Genomic DNA, 20,090 nt, shown 5'->3' with positions numbered 1-20,090 from the left:
CATCATTCACAAGAAGGTGAAAGGATGCCAGCAGCGAGGAGGATCTACAGGACTTTTGAAAAGAAATGTACTGACCTTTGGCTGTAAAAACTGTGTCATGAGAACAGAAAGCCCTGGGAGAGTAAGTCAGAAAATAGAGAAAAGGGGAAGGGAAAATAACTCCTGGCCTGCCTCCAATTCATTTAAATATTGCTCAGAGCTCAGCAGAGTGGGATGAGAGACACTGGCAAGAGGCTGTGCTGCAGTTAATGAGAGAATCTCAGGTGTCCTTATAATGACACTGTTCTGGATCGCAGCTTGGATGAGCACTTCACATAAATGCAAGGCCATTTCAGGACTCCCCAGCTGCAGTCAGCAGGCCCTCTGTGTGCTTTGGCGTCTGCAGCTGGAAGGAAGCCTGCACAGCTCCCTTCTGTCCTCTCATTGTTCACAGGACAACCATTCATGGGATCTATGGCGCACTCTGTGCTAGGGCAGAATGCCAGGGAAGAGCTGCTTGTCTTCAGCGCCCTTGCTGGGAACCACACGCCAGAACCCGACCATGCCATGCTTTGTGCTTCAGGCAGCAGGACCCCACCCCTAACAGAGTCTCAAGTCAGACACTAAGCGATGATCACGATTTGGGAACTCAGCCAGGAAAGAAAAGACATACAGCTTGAAAACAATGTGGAAAACGGCTGAGAAAGAGAGGAAGATAAGAAATAAAGAGGGCTCTCCAAAGAGTGAGCTGAACTTTGCTTGTGACAGGTTCTCAATAGTACCAAAATCCATGAACTTTTTTTTTGAGGATTCAAAAAAGTTTATAATTAAAGAGAAATGTTTCTAGTTAAGGAGACAGTTTTCTGTCCTTTGGGAGATGGGGTTGGTTTGTTTGTTTGTTTTTGATTTCTCTGTTATGCCTTTATATAACGAGCCCTTAACAAAGGTAATGATCATGAAGTAGATTACTACATGTACAGCACACTATGTTTCTGGGCATTTACTTATAGCTTGATATTTCCCCAAATTGCTTTACCTTTTTCTTCTTAGCTTGAGCAGAAATTACAGTATCTTGTCCCTCGTTATACTTACCTATGGTTTTATCTATTATTATTTTTTAGATGGAGTTGCACTCTTGTCACCCAGGCTGGAGAGCAATGGCGTGATCTTGGCTCACTGCAACCTCTGCCTCCCAGGTTCAAGTGATGATTCTCCTGCCTTAGCCTCCTGAGTAGCTGAGATTATAGGCTCCTGCCACCATGCCCAGCTAATTTTTGTATTTTTGGTAGAGACAGGGTTTCGCCATGATGGCTGGCCTGGTCTCAAACTCCTGATCTCAGGTGATCCATCTGTCTCAGCCTCCCAAAGTGCTGGGATTACAGGCATGAGCCACCACGCCTGGCCTATTCTTCTTTTTTTAAATCTAAATTTTATTTTTAGAGACAGGGTCTCACTCTGTTGCACAAGCTGGAATGCAGTGGCACAATCATGGCTCACTGCAGCCTTGAACTTCTGGGCTCAAATGCTACTCCCACTTCTAACTCCTGAGTAGCTGGGAATATAGGCACATGCCACCATGTCTGGCTATTTTTTAATTTTTTTTAATTTTTTAATTTTTTTTTTTGTAGAGACAGGGTTTCACTATTTTGCCCAGGGTGGTCTCGAACTCATGGCCTCAAGCAATCCTTCCAAAATTCTGGGATTACAGGCATCAGCCACCGCACCTGGCCTGGTTTTATTCTGGGAGGCAAAAGTATTTTACCAACATAAATTTATGAGCCATCAGAACAACTTGTGAGTTAATTCAGATTTGAGCTTTGTTCTATAGAAAGTCACAAACTTTGAAACATTGATAAATCCAGTAATATTGGCTTAATCAAGAAAGAGCATTTTATGGCACGAAGTAGGTAGGCATTAAACATTGCCTTTCAAAAAAATTTTGGACACACTTTTAGAAGCATAAGTCTCATTTTAAAAAACTTCAAAAAAACAAGAATAATTCAAAACACAAAAGTTGGTGCATTGAGTTAATGTTTGTGACCCTCCTCCAATAAATTCATCCTTAAAAATCCTACAGGTAGTTGAGTTGAAATCTCCTCGGCCGGGCGCGGTGGCTCACGCCTGTAATCCCAGCATTTTGGGAGGCCGAGGCGGGCGGATCACGAGGTCAGGAGATCGAGACCATCCTGGCCAACACAGTGAAACCCCGTCTCTACTAAAAATACAAAAAATTAGCCGGGTGTGGTGGTGGGCGCCTGTAGTCCCAGGTACTCGGGAGGCTGAGGCAGGAGAATGGCTTGAACCTGGGAGGTGGAGCTTGCAGTGAGCCGAGATTGCGCCACAGCACTCCAGCCTGGGCGACAGAGCGAGACTCTGTCTCAAAAAAAAAAAAAAAAAAAGAAATCTCCTCAAAGTCAAAAGGAACCCAGACTGCAGTTTTGTTTCATGAATGAGTAGCTATCTTTTGCCATGCATTCATTTACTCAATCATTCAATAAGCATTATTGAATTACTGCCAATTATAGGCCGTTGCACCTTACTTTTTCAATTTTGGGGGGTAACAACTTTGTTGAGATTGAATTCACATATCATACAATTCCTCTTCTTAAAATGTACAACTCGGCCATGCACAGTGGCTCATGCCTATAATCCCAGCACTTGGGGAGGCTGAAGTGGGCAGATTACCTGAGGTCAGGAGTTCAAGACCAGCCTGATCAACATGGCAAAATCCTGTCTCTACTAAAAATACAAAAATTAGCTGGGCTTGGGGGTACATGTCTGTAATCCCAGCTACTAGGGAGGCTGAGGCAGGAGAATTGCTTGAACCTGGGAGCCAGAGTTTGCAGTGAGCCGAGATGGCGCCATTGCACTCTAGCCTGGGCAACAAAAGCGAAACTCGTCTCAAACAAACAAACAAAGTACAACTCAATGGTTTTAAATATATTCAGTATTGAGCAAATATCACCAAAATCAATTTTCATTACCTCAAATGACCTTCCGAATTTAACGTTTTCTTAAGGCAAAATTGCTGACTTTCCCATATTTTTAGTAAGAGATGAGACTTTTCACTTACTATTTCTAAGTTACATTATGGTGTCATTTGACTATTAAAGTTTGACCCTCTTAAATGCTACTTCAATTATTTTCTTCCCTCAGACTTGAATTTAATTTTTTATATGATCTAAGGAAGCAGAGGGTTTTACATAATAACTACATGCACACCTATGAAGGGTGCTTTATCTTTTCTTCGATTTTTTATCCTGGGAAAATATAATCACATACAAATTACCATTTTAACCATTTTCCTTCATTTTATCACTTGATTTCTCAAAATATCACAACTCTCTCCACCTCCCAAACCCACTGTCAATTTAGACTGAGCATCTTCTTGCACAGCCAAAAGCAGAACAAAGCGTCAAGGAAAAGAGGGAGCCGGACTGCAGCTTAGTGGAACCAGAGGCGAGGTCCAGTTGTGCTCTTGAATCCCTGCTGCCCAGCAGAGCACCTGACGTAGCTGGTGACTAGAGGAGTGAATACAGTGGTGGATCTCATCCAGGAAGGTCGGGAAGGACAGCAAAATCCCAGAGAGGACCGAGTCAAGCCCGGCAGGCTCTCCTTCCTCCAGCACTGTTCTGGCACAGTTCCACCTCTATATTTTGAAGAAGTTACTCCAGATGATTGAGTTATTCTGAAGCAGGAAAACATTAATATTGAGTATGTGCTATGGGTGGGGCCTATATTCTTTATGTCATTTAATATTGCCAACACACCTGGTAGGTATAAATATGTCCACATTCATAGGTGAGCCAAAAGGCTCAGGGAGGCCAAGGACTTACCCAATGCCACGGCATACCTCACTCAAGCTGGAATTCAACAGCACATGTCACCTCTCAGGCCTTAGCATTCCATACTCTGCAAATAAACACTGGACCCCTTTCCCTGTGCCAGCCCAAACTCAGCAAGCCAACTAAAATGCCCTCCCTTCCTCCCTAAAAAGCCCAGCTTTCCTTCTATAGATGTGTGCATTTCATAATATTTGAATTCAGTGTCTGCAATGCTTCAGAGAGTAAATTGTGCGTACTATGGTTTTTCCTAGACCAGATTGACAGCAAAGGCTGCTAAGCTATGAGAAAATCAAGTCCAGGCAAAAGGAGTTAGAATTACTGTGATTTTTACCAGACAATAGCCAGAATCAGTTGAACTCTCTAGAGACCATCACCTTCTTGTTTTATTTATTCATTTGTTTATTTATTTATTTAGAGACACAGTCTTGTTGTGTCATCCAGGCTGGAGTGCAAAGGCGCAATCTCAGCTCTCTGCGTCCTCCACCTCCCAGATTCAAGTGATTTTCTCACCTCAGCCTCCTGAGTAGCTGGGATTACAGGCATGCACTACCACACCTAATTTTTGTAGAGTTGGGGTTTCACCATGTTGGCCAGGCTGGTTTGGAACTCCTGGCCTCAAGTGATCCACCCACCTTGCCCTCCCAAATTGTTGGGATTTCAGGTGTGAGTCACAATGCCTGACTCACCCTCTTGTTTTAAAAAAGACTGTTATCAAAGCTGAGTGTCGTGAACAAAGCCTAATGCATAAGTATTAATCTGAATGAACCAAAATAAACCACATTTATCGGGGAAGCCCCCAATAGTCATGTAAGTTCTTTTCTATTTTCCCTAAGCATCGGCTGGGTTGAGAAATAAAGGGACAGAGTATGAAAGAGAGAAATTTTAAAGCTGGGCATCCGGGGGAGACGTCACATGTCGGTAAGTTCTGTGATGCCCCCGAGCCGTAAAACCAGCAAGTTTTTATTAGGGATTTTCAAAAGGGGAGGGAGTGTATGAATAGGGTGTGGGTCACAGAGATCATGTACTTCACAAGGTAATAGAATATCACAAGGCAAATGGAGGCAGGGTGAGATCACAGGACCACAGGACCGGGGCGAAATTAAAATTGCTAATGAAGTTTCGGGCACCATTGTCATTGATAACATCTTATCAGGAGACAGGGTTTGAGAGCAACCGGTCTGACCAAAATTTATTAGGTGGGAATTTCCTCGTCCTAATAAGCCTGGGAGTGCTATGGGAGACTGGGGCTTATTTCATCCCTACAGTCTCAACCATAGAAGACGACCACACCCGAGGGGGCCATTTTAGAGATCCACCCTCAGGGGCGCATTCTCTTTCTCAGGGATGTTCCTTGCTGAGAAAAAGAATTCAGCGATATTTCTCCCATTTACTTTTGAAAGAAGAGAAATATGGCTCTGTTCCAGCTCACCAGTGGTCAGAGTTTAAGGTTATCTCTCTTGTTCCCTGAACATTGCTGTTATCCTGTTCTTTTTTCAAGGTGCCCAGATTTCATATTGTTCAAACACACATGCTCTACAGTTTGTGCAGTTAACGCAGTTATCACAGGGTCCTGAGGTTTCATACATCCTCCTCGGCTTACAAGATGACAGGAGTAAGAGATTAAAGTAAAGACAGGCATAGGAAATCACAAGGGTATCGACTGGAGAAGTGATAAGTGTCCATGATATCTTCACAATTTATGTTTAGAGATTGCAGTAAAGACAGGCATAAGAAATTATAAAAGTATTAATTTGGGGAACCAATAAATGTCCATGAAATCTTCACAATCCACGTTCTTCTGCCATGGCTTCAGCCGGTCCCTCTTGTTTGGGGTCCCTGACTTCCCACAACACACATTGGCTACAGTGAGTGTAGACTGAATGGGCTCATAAGCTTGTTCTTTTATTTGCAACCTACCTCCCTGTCTCTTTTCTTTCCTTCTTCCCACGTGGAACACTGAGGAAGAGCCTTGGTAATTCAAGGCCAGGCCTGCTCCCAGGACTTCTGACCCCAGCCTACCCCACTGCCGGCCTCTTGTCCTCACTTCCCTTCCCACTTTGCACACTGCTTATCAGCGTTCAGACGGTCCCTACTGCCCTTTCCAGCTTGCACATAATGGCCTCACTAGTGGGCCATGGAATTAATTAGTGGGTAGTGACCAATATTAAAAATTTTACCTCACAGTACATCTCACATATAAATGGTTTATTTATTTATTTATATATTTTTTGAGACAGAGTCTCACTCTGTTGCCCAGGCTGGAGTGCAGTGGCACAATCTCAGCCCACTGCAACCTCCATCTTCTGGGTTCAAGTGATGCTCATGCCTCAGCCTCCCAAGTAGCTGGTATTACAGGTGCGCACTACTGTGCCCGGCTAATTTTTGTATTTTTAGTAGAGACGGGGTTTCACCATGTTGGCCAAGCTGGTCTAGAACTCCTGGCCTCAAGTGACCCACCCGCCCCGGCCTCCCAAAGTGCTGGGATTACAGGTGTGAGCCACTGTACCTGGCCAGAAATGGTTTTCTTATACACTACCCTTTGTTGGGCCTCATATGCAATTTAAAAATTTGGGGGAACATTTCTGAAATCAGGAGAGAATAGGACTTATAACGGGATGGCATCTTGCCAGAGGGTGGTTGTGACATTTGAAATGGGTTGTTAGTCCAGGTGGCGGGACTGCATCACTGCCGTCTTCATCAGCTTGGTCAGAAAAATATTGAATGACAATTTAAGGAAGGAATATAAAGCGGGAAAGTCTCTGTTAACACCTTCCACTAAGATCAAGGTTTCGGGGAGCACAGAGGGGAATAGTTAGACACTGACGACCAACTCAAAAAGTTGGACTTGGTGTGAAGAAGTTTTAGGAACACCAACACTAGTGGATTTCACTTATAAAAACAATGTACGGTCTAAAGGAAAGGGCTTTAAATAAGCATAAAATAAGCTGGGTGTGCTGGAGTGCATCTGTAGTCCCAGCTACTCAGGAGGCTGAGGCAGGAGGAGTGCTTGAGCCTAGGAGTTTGAGTTCAACCTAGACAATCTAGTGAGGCCTTGTCTCTTAAAAAAAAAAAAAAAAAGCAAACGCAGACATAAAATAAAATTAACTTCTAAGTGAAGAGAAAGCATTCATCTAATTGACAGTTTCAAAAAATGGTACATAAGATAATGGTGCATCTTCTAATCAAAGGAGTCTCAGATTCGGTAAACACAGCATATGTGTATGTAGGGACACAGTGTGAAATACATTTGTTACTGTGGGTTGAAGTCTACAAATGTCGGTTGAAGTGGGTTGAAGTCTATAAGTGTGAAAGTCCCTGCTCTAGGAACCTTCATTAAAACAAATACATAAAACCAAACAAAACCAACGAGCAGACAGAACAATTATTTCTTGCTTCCATACCACCTTCAGTAATGTCTTCATCTCTGCTCCCCTCAGCTGCCTGAAATTTTCTGCAACCCCAAATCCTCTCTCCACTCCTCATCTCCTTCTTACTCTTTTTTTTTTTGAGATGGAGTCCTGTTCTGTTGCCCATGCTGGGGTGCAGTGGTGTGATCTCAGCTCACTGCAGCCTCTGCCTCTTGGGTTCAAGTGATCCTCTTGCCTCGGCCTCCCGAGTAGCTGGGACTACAGGCGTGTGCCACCATACCTGGCTAATTTTTGTATTTTTTGGTGGAGTTGGGGTTTCACCATGTTGGCCAGGCTGGTCTCTAACTCCTAACCTCAGGTGATTCACCCGCAGTTGGTAGCCCTCTCACAACCATGGGAAAAGCCAGCCACAGAAGAGGGCAAAGGCGAGGTATAGAACAGAGGTGGGCTCATAGTGAGTTGCACATGAAACCCACCTGAGCCCTCAGACTTTCCATTATGTGAACCAGTAAAATTCCTTACTTAAAAAGGCCACCTGGAGTCAGATTTCCATCCCTTGTAGCAGAAAGCACTCAAATGGAAACAATTCCCAAATGAGCACAAGCCCACACCTCTCCTGAGCTCCAGGTATGTCTACCCAAGTGCCTGTCTGCTATTTCACGTGGTTCTCTGATAAGCGTCTCAAACTTATGAAGTTCAAAACTGCAACTCTTGATCCTTTCCCCTGAACCTCCTCTTCATCCTTTCCCGTGAACCTCCTCTTTCTGTAGTTTTGCACCACAATAAATGGCAACCCAATCCAAGTTGGTGTGAGTCGCCTGGCCACCTCACGGCTTCTGTGGTCAGGAATCTGGGCATGCCTGAGCTGGCAGCCTCTGCCTCAAGGCCTGCCACAAGTCTGCAATCAAGGTGTCAGCCAGGGCTGTGGTCTCATCTGAAAGCTGAACTCGGGCAGGATCTGCATCCAAACTCATTCAAGTGGTTGGTGACAGGATTCACGTCCTTATGAGTTCCTGGTTGGAGGCCTCATTGAGTCGATTGCCCCACAGGCTGCTGGTGTCCATCATCAGCTGTACCCTGACATGTTTGGCACAGATCAGGCTCAGTAAACGTTGAGTTATACTGATGTTAAAGTGGAATTGCAGTGGTAAATGTGCTGTCTCTGTCTTCCTGTCACTGATGATACCCAGGTGGAGGCTGGATCACATCACCGTCCTCTTCTACATCCTTCAGTGGCTTCCATCCCATTGAAGATAAAACCAAACTCCTGCTGCTGCCCAAGGCCCTGCCAACTGTCCAACCTTTTCTTACACTGCCTTAGTCCCACTGAGCTTCTTTGAGTGTACCAGTCTCTTTCTCATTTTGGGGTCTGCACACTATTCAACTCTGTCTGGCTAACTCCCACTTATCCTCCAGGTATAAGCTTAATTACTACTTCCTAAGAGAAGCCTTCTTTGAATGCTTAATCTAAATTAGATCCCCTGGTATATATTTCCATAACACACTGGATTGTACTTACTACAGTTTGAAATTATATCTTTATGGTGTTTTTGGTTAATACCTGTCTCTCGGCCAGGCTTGGTGGCTGACGCCTATAATCCCAGCACTTTGGGAGGCCAAGGCAGGTGGATCACTTGCGGTCAGGAGTTCAAGACCAGCCTGACCAACATGGTGAAACCCCGTCTCTACTAAAAACACAAAAATTAGCCGGGTGTGGTGGTGCACACCTGTAATCCCAGCTACTCGGGAGGCTGAGGCAGGAGAATAGCTTGAACCTGGGAGGCAGAGGTTGCAGTGAGCCAAGGTCACGCCATTGCACTCCAGCCTGGGCGACAAGAGCAAAACTCCATCTTAAAATAAACAAACAAAAGCAAAAACAAAAACCTGTCTCCCTCTCTAAACTATAAACTCAAGCCAGGGACTATATCAGTTTTGCTTTCCACTGTATTTCTACCCACGGATACAATGTCCACTCAGAGTAGAAACTCATATTTTTATATACAAATTTCTTTTAGGCTAGGGTGCAGTGGCTCATGCCTATAATCCCAGCACTTTGGGAGACTGAGGTGGGAGGATTGCTTGAGTCCAGGAGTTTGAGACCAGCCTGGGTAATATAGTGAGAGACCTCACTTCTACAAAATTTAAAAAATTAGCCTATAGCATGCTGTGCAAGTCTGTGGTCCCAGCTACTTGGGAGACTGAGGTGGGAGGATCACCTGAGTCTAGGAGGCGGAGGTTGCAATGAGCCGTGTTCACACCACTGTACTCGTCTGGGCAGGCAGAGTGAGATTCTGTCTCAAAAAAAGATGAAATAAATAAAAATTTCTTTTAGAGATTTCAGTCAATCATAGGTAAGTTAATAAGTTGTCCTTCAGTTAGTCAAATTGACAAGAAACATTTGTGTTCCTGGCCGGGCATGGTGGCTCATGCCTGTAATCCCAGCACTTTGGGGGGCCGAGGCAAGTGGATCACCTGAGGTCAGGAGTTTGAGACCAGCCTGGCCAACATGGTGAAACCCCGTCTCTACTAAAAATACAAAAATTAGCTAGGTGTGATTGTACATGCCTGTAATCCCAGCTACTTGGGAGGCTGAGGCAGGAGAATTGCTTGAACGTGGGAGGCAGAGGTTGCAGTAAGCCAAGATCATGCCACTTGCACTCCAGCCTGGGTGACAGAGTGAGACTTCGCCTCCTGAAAAAAAAAAAAAGTGTGTTCCTTAAATTCTATAATAGAGACTTTCTATTTAGTCCAATGCAGTTTCAGACTCACTTTGCTGCTATGTAGGTGTCAATATGAATTTTTGGCCAGGTGCAGTGGCTCATTCCTGTAATCCCAGCACTTTGGGAGGCTGAGGCAGGTAGATTGCCTGAGGTTATGAGTTCAAGACTGGTCTGGCCAACATGGTGAAATCCCATCTCTATTAAAAATACAAAAAATTAGCCGGGCATGGTGGTGTGCACCTGTAATCCCAGCTACTAGGGAGGCTGAGGCAGGGGAATTGCTTGAGCCAGGGAAGTGGAGGTTGCATGAGCTGAGATCGCGCCACTAGACTCCAGCCTGGGTGACAGAGCAAGACTCTGTCTCAAAAAAAAAAAAAAAAAAAAAAAAGGAATTTTTGGTCTGGGCTGGGTAGATAATGAACACCTTTCTAAAATATGCGATGGAGAGCCAAGTTGAAGCGCACAGACTAATCTTTTAATCCATACACTTAAACACCAATCTGGGCAATAGCAAAATCAGAAGACTGCCATGCTCAATACATTTTCTTATGCCACCAAGACATTTTAAACATGTAAATAAAACAAACAGAAAGGTGGTAATCATATCCTTAGAAGCTGAATCTTGAATACAAAAACTTTAAATTGTTCCCTATTTCATCTTTATTCATTGCTATAATTTTCTTCCATTTGGCCAGTCTCTTGCTAAATTAACATTACAGTCTGATTTTCTGAGTCTGTCATTCTAAGAAATTTCAGCTGGTTATTTTTACATTTTATTAAAAAACTTTTTTTTGAGACAGGGTCTTGTGCTGTCTCTCAAGCTGGAGTGTGGCGGTGTCATCATGGCTCACTACAGGCTCAACCTCCCAGGCTTAAGTGATCCTCCCAGCTCAACCTCCCAAGTAGCTGGGACCACAGTAGTGAGCCACCACAGCCTGCTATTTAAAAAAAAAATTTTGTAGAGATAGGGTCTCACTATGTTGTCCAGGCTGGTCTTCAACTCCTGGGCTCAAGTAATCCTGCCTCGGCTTCCCAAAGTGCTGGGATTACAGGTGTGAGCCACCATGCCTGGCCTCAGCTGGTTAAACACTTTCCCACCTTATACACATTTCAGAGATTTATCATTGTGGTTCAGAGTAACAAAATATTCTGAAGTTTCTTTCTTTCTTTTTTTTTTTTTGAGATGGACTCTCGCTCTGTTGCCCATGCTGGAGTGCAGTGGCATGATCTCGGCTCACTGCAACCTCCGCCTCCCGGGTTCCAGTGATTCTCCTGCCTCAGCCTCCCAAGTAGCTGGGATTACAGGCGTGAGCCACCACGCATGGCCTGAAGTTTCTTTTAGCCATCTATTGTGTAGGTCTGTTCTTACTGCCAGGTCCTGATCCTGCTTGTGGCTGCTAGTTTATTGGGCAGAGAGAAGCAAGAGTCTTGTAACTTTGGCCTGGAACATTGAGTTACTCCTAACCTCAGTTCCGTCTTTACCTGGTACTGTAGGAATGAAGGGAGACAACAGAGTAGGGATAAAAGCAGCTCTGCAACCAGAATGCCCAGGTTAAAATCTGGCCTCCTCGACGACCAGCTGCGACCCTTGGCAAGTGACTTAATCCTTCAGTGCCTCAGAATCCTCATCTGTGAAATGGGGATTAAAAATACACTCCCCTCAGAGGGTTTTTGAGATAAAATAAGTTAATTTTCATAAACCTCTTGGAGCAGTTTCTGGCCCATGTTAAGTACTACCTACATGCTTATTAAATATCCTTATTTATTTTTTGGAGGTTTTTAAAAAATATTTTTCTATCTCCATGGCTATACCCTCCTGCTAGAACCTAAGGATACTGAATCTATGGAGCATATTCAAGACACGTGACTATTCCATGTCAGATGTGGACGAATAACAGAGCGTTGCTGTGCATTTAGTATGTCGTCTACAAAATGGTGCAAGTCCTGCACGCCTACCCTTCGGAGAAAAGAGCGCAATCTCTAGAGTGTGACCACACCCTCAAGCACTCGAGTGGACACAGACACACGTACACACCCCTCTTGATACTTCTAGGAACTTGGGAGACTTCTGATGGGCAGTCTATGAAGTCAAATTATCCCACATTAAAATGTGTTCCTTTAAAAAAATGCAAAGCCAATTATGCTCATTAAGAACTTGAAGATAAATCACAAGGTATGGACATGACTGGTGGGGTGAAGACTAATCTCATATAGTTTGTGTTTAATGGAGATTCTGCACTAACCCACAAACACACACAAAACCTTTCCAAATCATCCTGTCAGAGATGTACTTTCACTTCAGAGAATAATTCCGTCCAACTTAGAGATTTTGTTGTTTCTGGTAATATACCACAGCATCTCACCTAAGAGTTTGCTTATTACAGATCAGAACACATTTGAACTCTAGGCTTTACATGGAGAACACACGGAAGGTGATGCCATCAGGCTACTACCAAAGGACCCTTCTTCCAGTGTCTCAAATATATGGATTTTATAAATAAGAAACATTTCTGATTAATCAGCATTGTAGGTTCAAGTAAAAACAAAAAAACTGGCATGGAATTCTAGTCTTCCTACTTAATTTCCTAATGATTCTTGGTGTCCTTGTCAGAAAATTATTTTTTTCTTTTTTTTGAAACATTCTCGCTCTGTCTCCCAGGCTTGAGTGCAGTGATTCGATCTCGGCTCACTGCAACCTCCACCTCCCAGGTTCAAGTGATTCTCCTTGCTTCAGCCTTCTGAGTAGCTGGGATTACAGGCACCCGCCACCACACCCAGCTAATTTTTGTATTTTTAGTAGAGACGAGGTTTTGCCATGTTGGCCAGGCTGGTCTCAAACTCCTGACCTTGGGTGATCTGCCTGCTTTGGCCTCCCAAAGTGCTGGGATTACAAGTGTGAGCCACTACATTTCGGCCGAGAAAATTATGTTTTGAAGTTCACTTTACTTTGAACGAGTCCTTTATCTGGAATTGTTCCATACATAGTTTGAGTTTATTTTTTTTTATTTTTTATTTTTTGAGACGGAGTCTCGCTCTGTCACCCAGGCTGGAGTGCAGTGGCGCAGTCTCGGCTCACTGCAAGCTCCGCCTCTCAGGTTCACGCCATTCTCCTGCCTCAGCCTCTCTGAGTTTGAGTTTATTAAACAGCCCAGTTCTTAGGCCCCTTGGAGGTTTTATAGTGGGGTCTTTGAAGGAAGTGTGAAGTAGGATCTCATCAAATGACTAGATAGTGAAACATGTGGTCTCCAGTCAGCAACTATCAATCTTGGATGTACAAACAGCATTAAATGCCATCAATAATCCAAGTGAATACTAAGGGAATCATGATTCAAAGTAAGCTGAACAGAACCCAAGAACAGATAAAAATGCACCTTCGTTGGGGACAGTGTGGCCTAGGTAACCGACGGGTTATTGCCCTGATGAGAGGTGAGAGGCACACCATCCCAGGACAGAGCACGCACCCGCCTGTCCTCAGAGTTGAAATGAGATGCCAACACTTTTTTTTTTTGAAACTAAATACATTTTAATAGAAAACAAAATACAAAATAACTCTTTTCAGAAAACAGAAATATTTAATCCTTTTTCCACAAATTAGAACTTGCTTTATCCTCAGAGCATAGTTTGATATGCGTGCGTACATACTTACAATTCGTTTCACAAAGTGTTCATTAGACTGGTATTGCAGTGCAGGACGTGGGAGCAGTTCATTGCAGGAGAAAAAGACGTGGAAAAAGCCACACCTCTGAATGGTCATTCAGAAATTCAACATTTTTCTAATTCTATCTTGTTACTTATTACTCCAAATTATTCTTTATCATAATCTTTCTTTTGAGGGGAGAGAATTATTAAGAGAAGTGCAGCTATGGAAAGAATTTTTCTTTCCCACCATCACTGCAGGAGCCCAAAATGTTCTCAATCAAACCCACCCACCCACTTCCAGAAACATGTCAGCCAGGGTGATCAATCTGTCACCTGAAATTTCCCTTTCTCCCAATACACTGTGCTACCAAATTCTCTGAATTCCCTGAACCTCAAAATTCCAAGTATCAAAGCCAGTGCCAGGAGTCAAACCTGAAAGATTAAAAGCAGAGAAGGTGCCCTCTGCCAGTGCTAGGTTTCCTCATCTCAATAATAATAATAATTATAATTAAAATAACAATAATTAAAAAAATCCTGGTTCTCTGTAATTAAGGAAAAGGAAAGACTATTTGCCAGGATCATGCCCTCCCCTTTCCTCGTTCCCGCCCCGCATCCCTCTGCCAACAAGGACTTCCCTCCCACCCGAGGGCTGGACCATGCGTGACCCCTGCGGCACCACTTCTCCTGAGGGTGCTCTACAGCCGCCCTCTAACCAAACCCAGCCCCGGTCACATGGGGAAAATGAGACAGAGACAGGAAGGTGCTCGCATGCGCGAGGTCACAGCAGGGTCTCCATGAGGACTTGTGAGTGACCTCCAGGGCATCCTAATTCTTGATCACTCATCATTGCCTCTCTTCTGTTCCCCTCTCCAACCTTGGCCTTCGACACTGGGGGGCTGAGTGAAGTGGGACCTGCCCGGAATGAGGGCCCAGGAGAGAGGGGAGGAGGGGGCTCTTTCACAGTCAATGATTCAATCTCAGCTCATTGAAGGATTGCAACTGGAGGCTTTCCACTGTTACCCCAGTCCATTCCAACAAAGTTAAAAAATTAATGTTCCTGATTTTCTTGTGTAATTCCAGTCACCAGAAGAAGGTTACAGGCCATGAACTGCACGCTCAGGACGTTGCTCATCTGCCCGGTGTACACGCCCACGAGCTCGCTGGAGGAGCCGTCGGCAGGTGCACTGCAGTAAGTGTTCCTGATGTCCCAGACGCGCACCGAGTTGTCCATGGAGGCAGAGGCAATCAAGCCGCTGTCTGGACTGAAGGTGAGGCTGGTGATATTGTCTGTGTGGCCTCTCAGCTCTTTATAAAGGGTCCCAGAGGCCAAGTCCCACAGCTTCAACCGCTGGTCCTCGCCAGCAGACGCCAAGTACTTACCGTTGGGAGAAAAGGCGAGAGAAAGCACGGGGCCGCGGTGGCCTGTGAAAAGCCTCACCGAGTTCCCCTGCTGAGCGCTCCACAGCCGGACGGTCTTGTCGGTTGAGCCCGTGGCCAAGTAGTTTGAATTAGGGTGGAATTTGACACAGTCCACATCTGCCAGGTGTCCTGCATATATCCTCAGCGGGTACGTCCGATCAAATGACCACAGCCTGGCGGTGCGGTCGTGGGACCCGCTGGCGAAGTACAGGCTATATGGACTGATGTCCAGATCCCACACAGGATAGGCATGTCCTTGGTACAACACAGTGTTGGTGAAACTCCCCAGATCCCAGTATCTGATGGACATGTCTTCAGAACAAGAGAGCAACCCTGAGCTGTCCGCGAGGAACCTCGTGCTGTACACTGGTCCGCAGTGTCCCCGCAGTATCTTCATCTCTGTGCCTGCATTGTCATCCTCATCATCCTGGGAACATTGGGGTGGGGTGGGAAAAGAAACACACAAAGATATGTTCAGTGGTCTGACAAGGAAAACAAGTCCAGGAGAAAAAAAAGTACAGAACTGAGACTGCTTGGGAAATAGCATCTATTCAGCAAATGACAGTGGCCTTGCCCTTGAACGCTACCCCAGGAAGATAACTCATAACGGAATAAAAGTCTCTTACGACTTAAAAATTGCTCCCCTTAAATTCACCTTGCAGTTCAGACTATATCGGATTAAAAGATACAGAAATGCAAGGCCATTACACAGTAATGACTGTGGACCTTACCCTTTGATTGAGGATAGCTAGTATGGTTAGTTCTGATGCGTGCCATTTGAAAATATTTACTTCTGAATTTATGTGAGGCTCTTAGATTGTTCTATTCTATGGGCATTGCCTTCATCCATCAGTTTTAGCTGCTTTATAAGCCATACTGCTGTTTTTACTCCATTTAACTGACAATATTTTGTCAAGTCCTGACATGTTCCTTACTCCCATGATGGGAGTTAATGATGGACGCAGCAACACATGAAGGCAGATGTGGTATCACTTCAAGATTTTTTTTTTTTTTTTTCAGACGGAGTTTCGCTCTTGTTGCCCAGGCTGGAGTGCAATGGTGTGATCTCGGCTGACCACAACCTCCGCCTCCTGGGTTTAAGCGATTCTCCTGCCTCAGCATCCCAAGTAGCTGGGATTACAGGCATATGCCACCACGCCTTGCTAATTTTGTATTTTTAGTAGAGATGGGGTTTCTCCATGTTGGTCAGGCTGGTCTTGAACTCCCGACCTCAGGTGATCCACCTGCCTTGGCCTCCCAAAGTGCTGGAATTACAGGCGTGAGCTACGGCGCCCAGCCTCACTTCAAGATTAACACACAACTATTGGTTCAGGCATGGTGGATGGCACTGTAATCCCAACACTTTGGGAGGCCAAGGCAGGAGGATCACTGGAGCTCAGGAGTTGGGAGACCAGCCTGGGCAACATAAGGAGACTCTTTACCAAAAAAATTAAAAAATTTAGCTGGGCATGTTGGCGCATGCCTGTGGTCCCAGACACTTGGGAGGCTAAGGTAGGAGGCTCACTTGAGCCTGGGAAGTTGAGGTTGCAGTGAACTGTGATGGCACCACTGCACTCCAGCCTGGGGGACTGAGCGAGACCCTGTGCCAAAAAAACCCCAAAACAAAAACAAACGCAAACAAACAAAACCCAGAACTATCAGAGGAGTTTAGCCAAAATAAAACCTGGATGTTTAAGAATTAACAGTAAGCTAGAAAGGTACAGTTACTAGCAAATCACAATTCCCCCTGCCTAGTGACCAGCCACAAAGTGCTTGGTGTTTAAAAATAAGTAAGAATGAAGTTTTTCAAGTGACTTTCTGGAGGGTCTCAAAAAACATCTTCCCCAAAGTAACAAAACAAGGCGTGGATTCAGAAGTGCTTTAAGCAAAGCCAAGCGATTCATGTGATTCTTTAAAATAATTTCCTGTGTGTGACGACAGAAAAGACAGCAACTAATGGTACTCAGAAAGAGTCCCCTTTCCTGGTCCCCTCCCCACAAGTATACCATCTGTTTTCAAAATTTATTTCCCTTTATTCCCACACAGATAAACTCCTCAAAACTACAGCTGTCTCTTCCGTCCCAGAATTCATCAATTAAAATGGGTTTTAATTAAACACCAGAAGAAAGGAGTATGATGAAGATCCCCAAACCGGTCAGCTTTGTTGGTTCATTGTGGCAGCCTTCGGTTCTTGTATAAGAAAAGGGCACCCTTTTTTTTCTACTTGAAAATAGTTAAATTCAAAATAAAATGAATGCCTCCCATGTGTACATATTTAAGAAAAAGTTGAGAGAAAATAAACACTGATGTTCATGAATATTCACAATGGCTATTCGGAACACTCAACATTAAAAATACATTAAGTATTTGGGAGCTTAAGGGTCTACTGAGTGCTACCAAGAATATTAGTAATTTTCCTTTCCAAAGAAGTTACAACAACACTTTAAAATTTCAAGAATGACTCACTGCTCTACACCAGAAAGTTTATATAAAGACTGGGAACAAAAATGACACCAGATGAATTAAACAAAGATCCTGTGAAAGTTAACTGTGAATTAAAGGACATGTTACTGCCTCTGAGGTCTAAGTGGTCTTCATTTGGAACAAGAAGCTATGGAAGTGGCCTTCACCTCCTCAGTGATGAAGGCATCACAATTGGAGATGGAGGCGCATGGGCTAGAAGCATGGGCTGGGAGTACAGCTGGTGCTCCCCAGGGATCCTGATGATTGTCCCAGGCTGGTGGAAACGTGTCCAGCTGACTCTGTAGACCAAGGAATGGAGAAACCAGAATGTTCCTGCTGGCTATCACTGTCAGCCCTCTGCCAGGACCACAGCTTAAAATAACCCAGCCACATTTTCTGTGTGGCTCAACCAGTCCCACACGGGCCTCAGCGCAGTCGAGCAGCTGATTTACAAGGGCCCAACCCCATGGGTTTTCACTTCTCTCTCCTGCCGACAGGATAATACCATACCCTACGATTCGGCCTGAATACTCCACAGTAATTGGGTATGCATCCCAAATAGAAATGTTTAATTTGTAAAGCATATTCATGTAATAAATCTTATTATGTACATTATGAAACACACATGAAATAGAAATTTAAAAAGAAAAATAAACATAAAGAGATCAAGTATCATCTCATGCACCCTTGTGCTGTAGTTTGCTGCCCCTGCTCTGGACTATGGAGTCCCTAGAACCTCAGATTTGTTATGGCTGTCTGCTCCTGGACTCTGAGGCTCCAACTACCTCAGAGCTCACACTCACGTTTCCCCCAGACCAGAGGTCCTTTCTTGGGGTCTGGAATTTAGCCTCCATCTATTCTCTAATTAGCTGTCAGTGGAACAGGAAGACATTAAATCTGGCTGGACTTGTGAGTGTATTAGACTTGGAAGCAAGTGGATCACTGCTATCTACATGGGAGATGACAGCAGCCTGAACTAGAACAGAAAAGTTGGATACTGGCTAGCATGAATTGACATGTGCTGTTTGTGTAAAATACATATCAGATTTCTAAAACTTAGGCCCGAAAGAGATGTATGTAACAGATTTCATGAATAATTTTTTATATTGCATGCTGAAATAATTTGTTCATATTAGTTTGGATGAAATACATCATTAAAATTAATTTTAACAAGTTTTTAACCCTTTTAGATGTGGCTACTAGAAAAATTTAAATTACTATATGGCTCACATCATATTCCCATTGCATAGCATTAATCTAAATGACAATTTGATACACAGATTATAGAATTGAGTACTGCTGCTAAATATTGCCTTCTTTACTTTTCAAACCTAAAGAAGACCAGATTGGAGGGAAAACAACCAGACATATAAATGAATTGCATTTATTGCTGGGTTAAGGAGGCAGGTGCTGGTAGAGATGAGGGTAGCTGCATACACATAGCTGAAAAGAAAGAAGAGCAAATCCTTGGTTTGGTATCTCTGCGGTTTTGCCATGTTGCTCAAATATTAAAAATACATAGGTATCAGTCAACAGGGGTAAAGGTTGGATATCATTTCTTTTTTTGAGATGGAGTCTCACTCTATTGCCCAGGCTGGAGTGCAGTGGCGCGGTCTCGGCTCACTGCAACCCCTGCTGCATGGGTTCAAGCGATTCTCCTGCCTCAGCTTCCTGAGTTGCTGGGATTACAGGTGTCTGCCACCACGCCCAGCTATTTTTGTATTTTTAATAGAGATGGGGTTTCACCATCTTGGCCAGGCTGGTCTTGAACTCCTGACCTTGTGATCCACCTGCCTCAGCCTCCCAAAGTGCTGGGATTACAGGCGTGAGCCACGGCACCCAGCCGGATATCATTTCTATCTCCATTTCATATAGAACAAAAGGTGGAGAATGAAGGTTTCACTCTTCATCTCAGTGTCTGAAACAGGAGGAGGGCTGCTCATACCAAGGTAAAAAGCAAGGGACTGCTATGCCACTTAACACCTTTCCAAAGGTTAACCTAGATGATCTTCAAGTGGGAGACAACAGAAGCTACAGGACAGTGCTGTGAATTGTTTTATTTGGCATAATAAACAGAGAAAATTTTATGCTTACATAGAAGATTTTGGCTACTGTTTTCCTGTGTGTGTTTTTTTAAACTGAGATATAATTACATACTATATAATTCTTTCAAAGTGTACAATTCAATAATTTTTAGTACATTCACAGAGTTGTGCAATGATCACCACTATCTAATACAGAACATTTTCATTACCTCACAAAGAAATGCCACACCCATTAGCGGTCACTCTCATTCTCCTTGCCCAGCCCCTGGCAACCACTCCTCTCCTCTCTGTCTCTATGGACGTGCCTATCTGGATATTTCCTATGAAAGGAATAACAATAGGTGACCTTTTATGACTGGCTTCTTTCACGTAGCATAAAGTTTTCAAGTTCATCCATGTTGCAGCCTGCATCAGTGCTTCATTTCTTTTTATGGGCAAATAATATCCACTGCATGCACACACTACATTTTATTTATTCATTCATCTTGATGGCCATTTGGACTGTTTCCACTTTTTGGCTATTGTGAATAATGCTTCCATGAATATTCATGTACAAGTGCCTGTGTGCACATGTTTTCCATTCTCTTGGATATATGTCTAGAAGTGGAATTG

The 20,090-nt window shown here is 44.0% G+C and overlaps 1 protein-coding gene across 2 annotated transcripts in view; it reads right to left on the bottom strand.

Annotated features, from left to right (window-relative positions):
* Window positions 1-13,422: 13,422 nt before the first annotated feature.
* TAF5L (TATA-box binding protein associated factor 5 like) overlaps window positions 13,423-20,090 on the bottom strand; it is a 33,392-nt gene continuing 26,724 nt past the window's right edge. For both annotated transcript variants that reach the window (XM_030812718.1, XM_030812719.1), the window contains exon 5: window positions 13,423-15,397. In XM_030812718.1, the coding sequence (XP_030668578.1) occupies window positions 14,600-15,397 (798 nt within the window). In that variant the 3' untranslated portion in view covers window positions 13,423-14,599. The remainder of the gene's footprint in view (window positions 15,398-20,090) is intronic.

Source organism: Nomascus leucogenys, chromosome 5 (assembly GCF_006542625.1).
Source record: "Nomascus leucogenys isolate Asia chromosome 5, Asia_NLE_v1, whole genome shotgun sequence".
Lineage (NCBI taxonomy): Eukaryota > Metazoa > Chordata > Mammalia > Primates > Hylobatidae > Nomascus > Nomascus leucogenys.
This window is presented reverse-complemented; position numbering and strand designations above follow the sequence as displayed.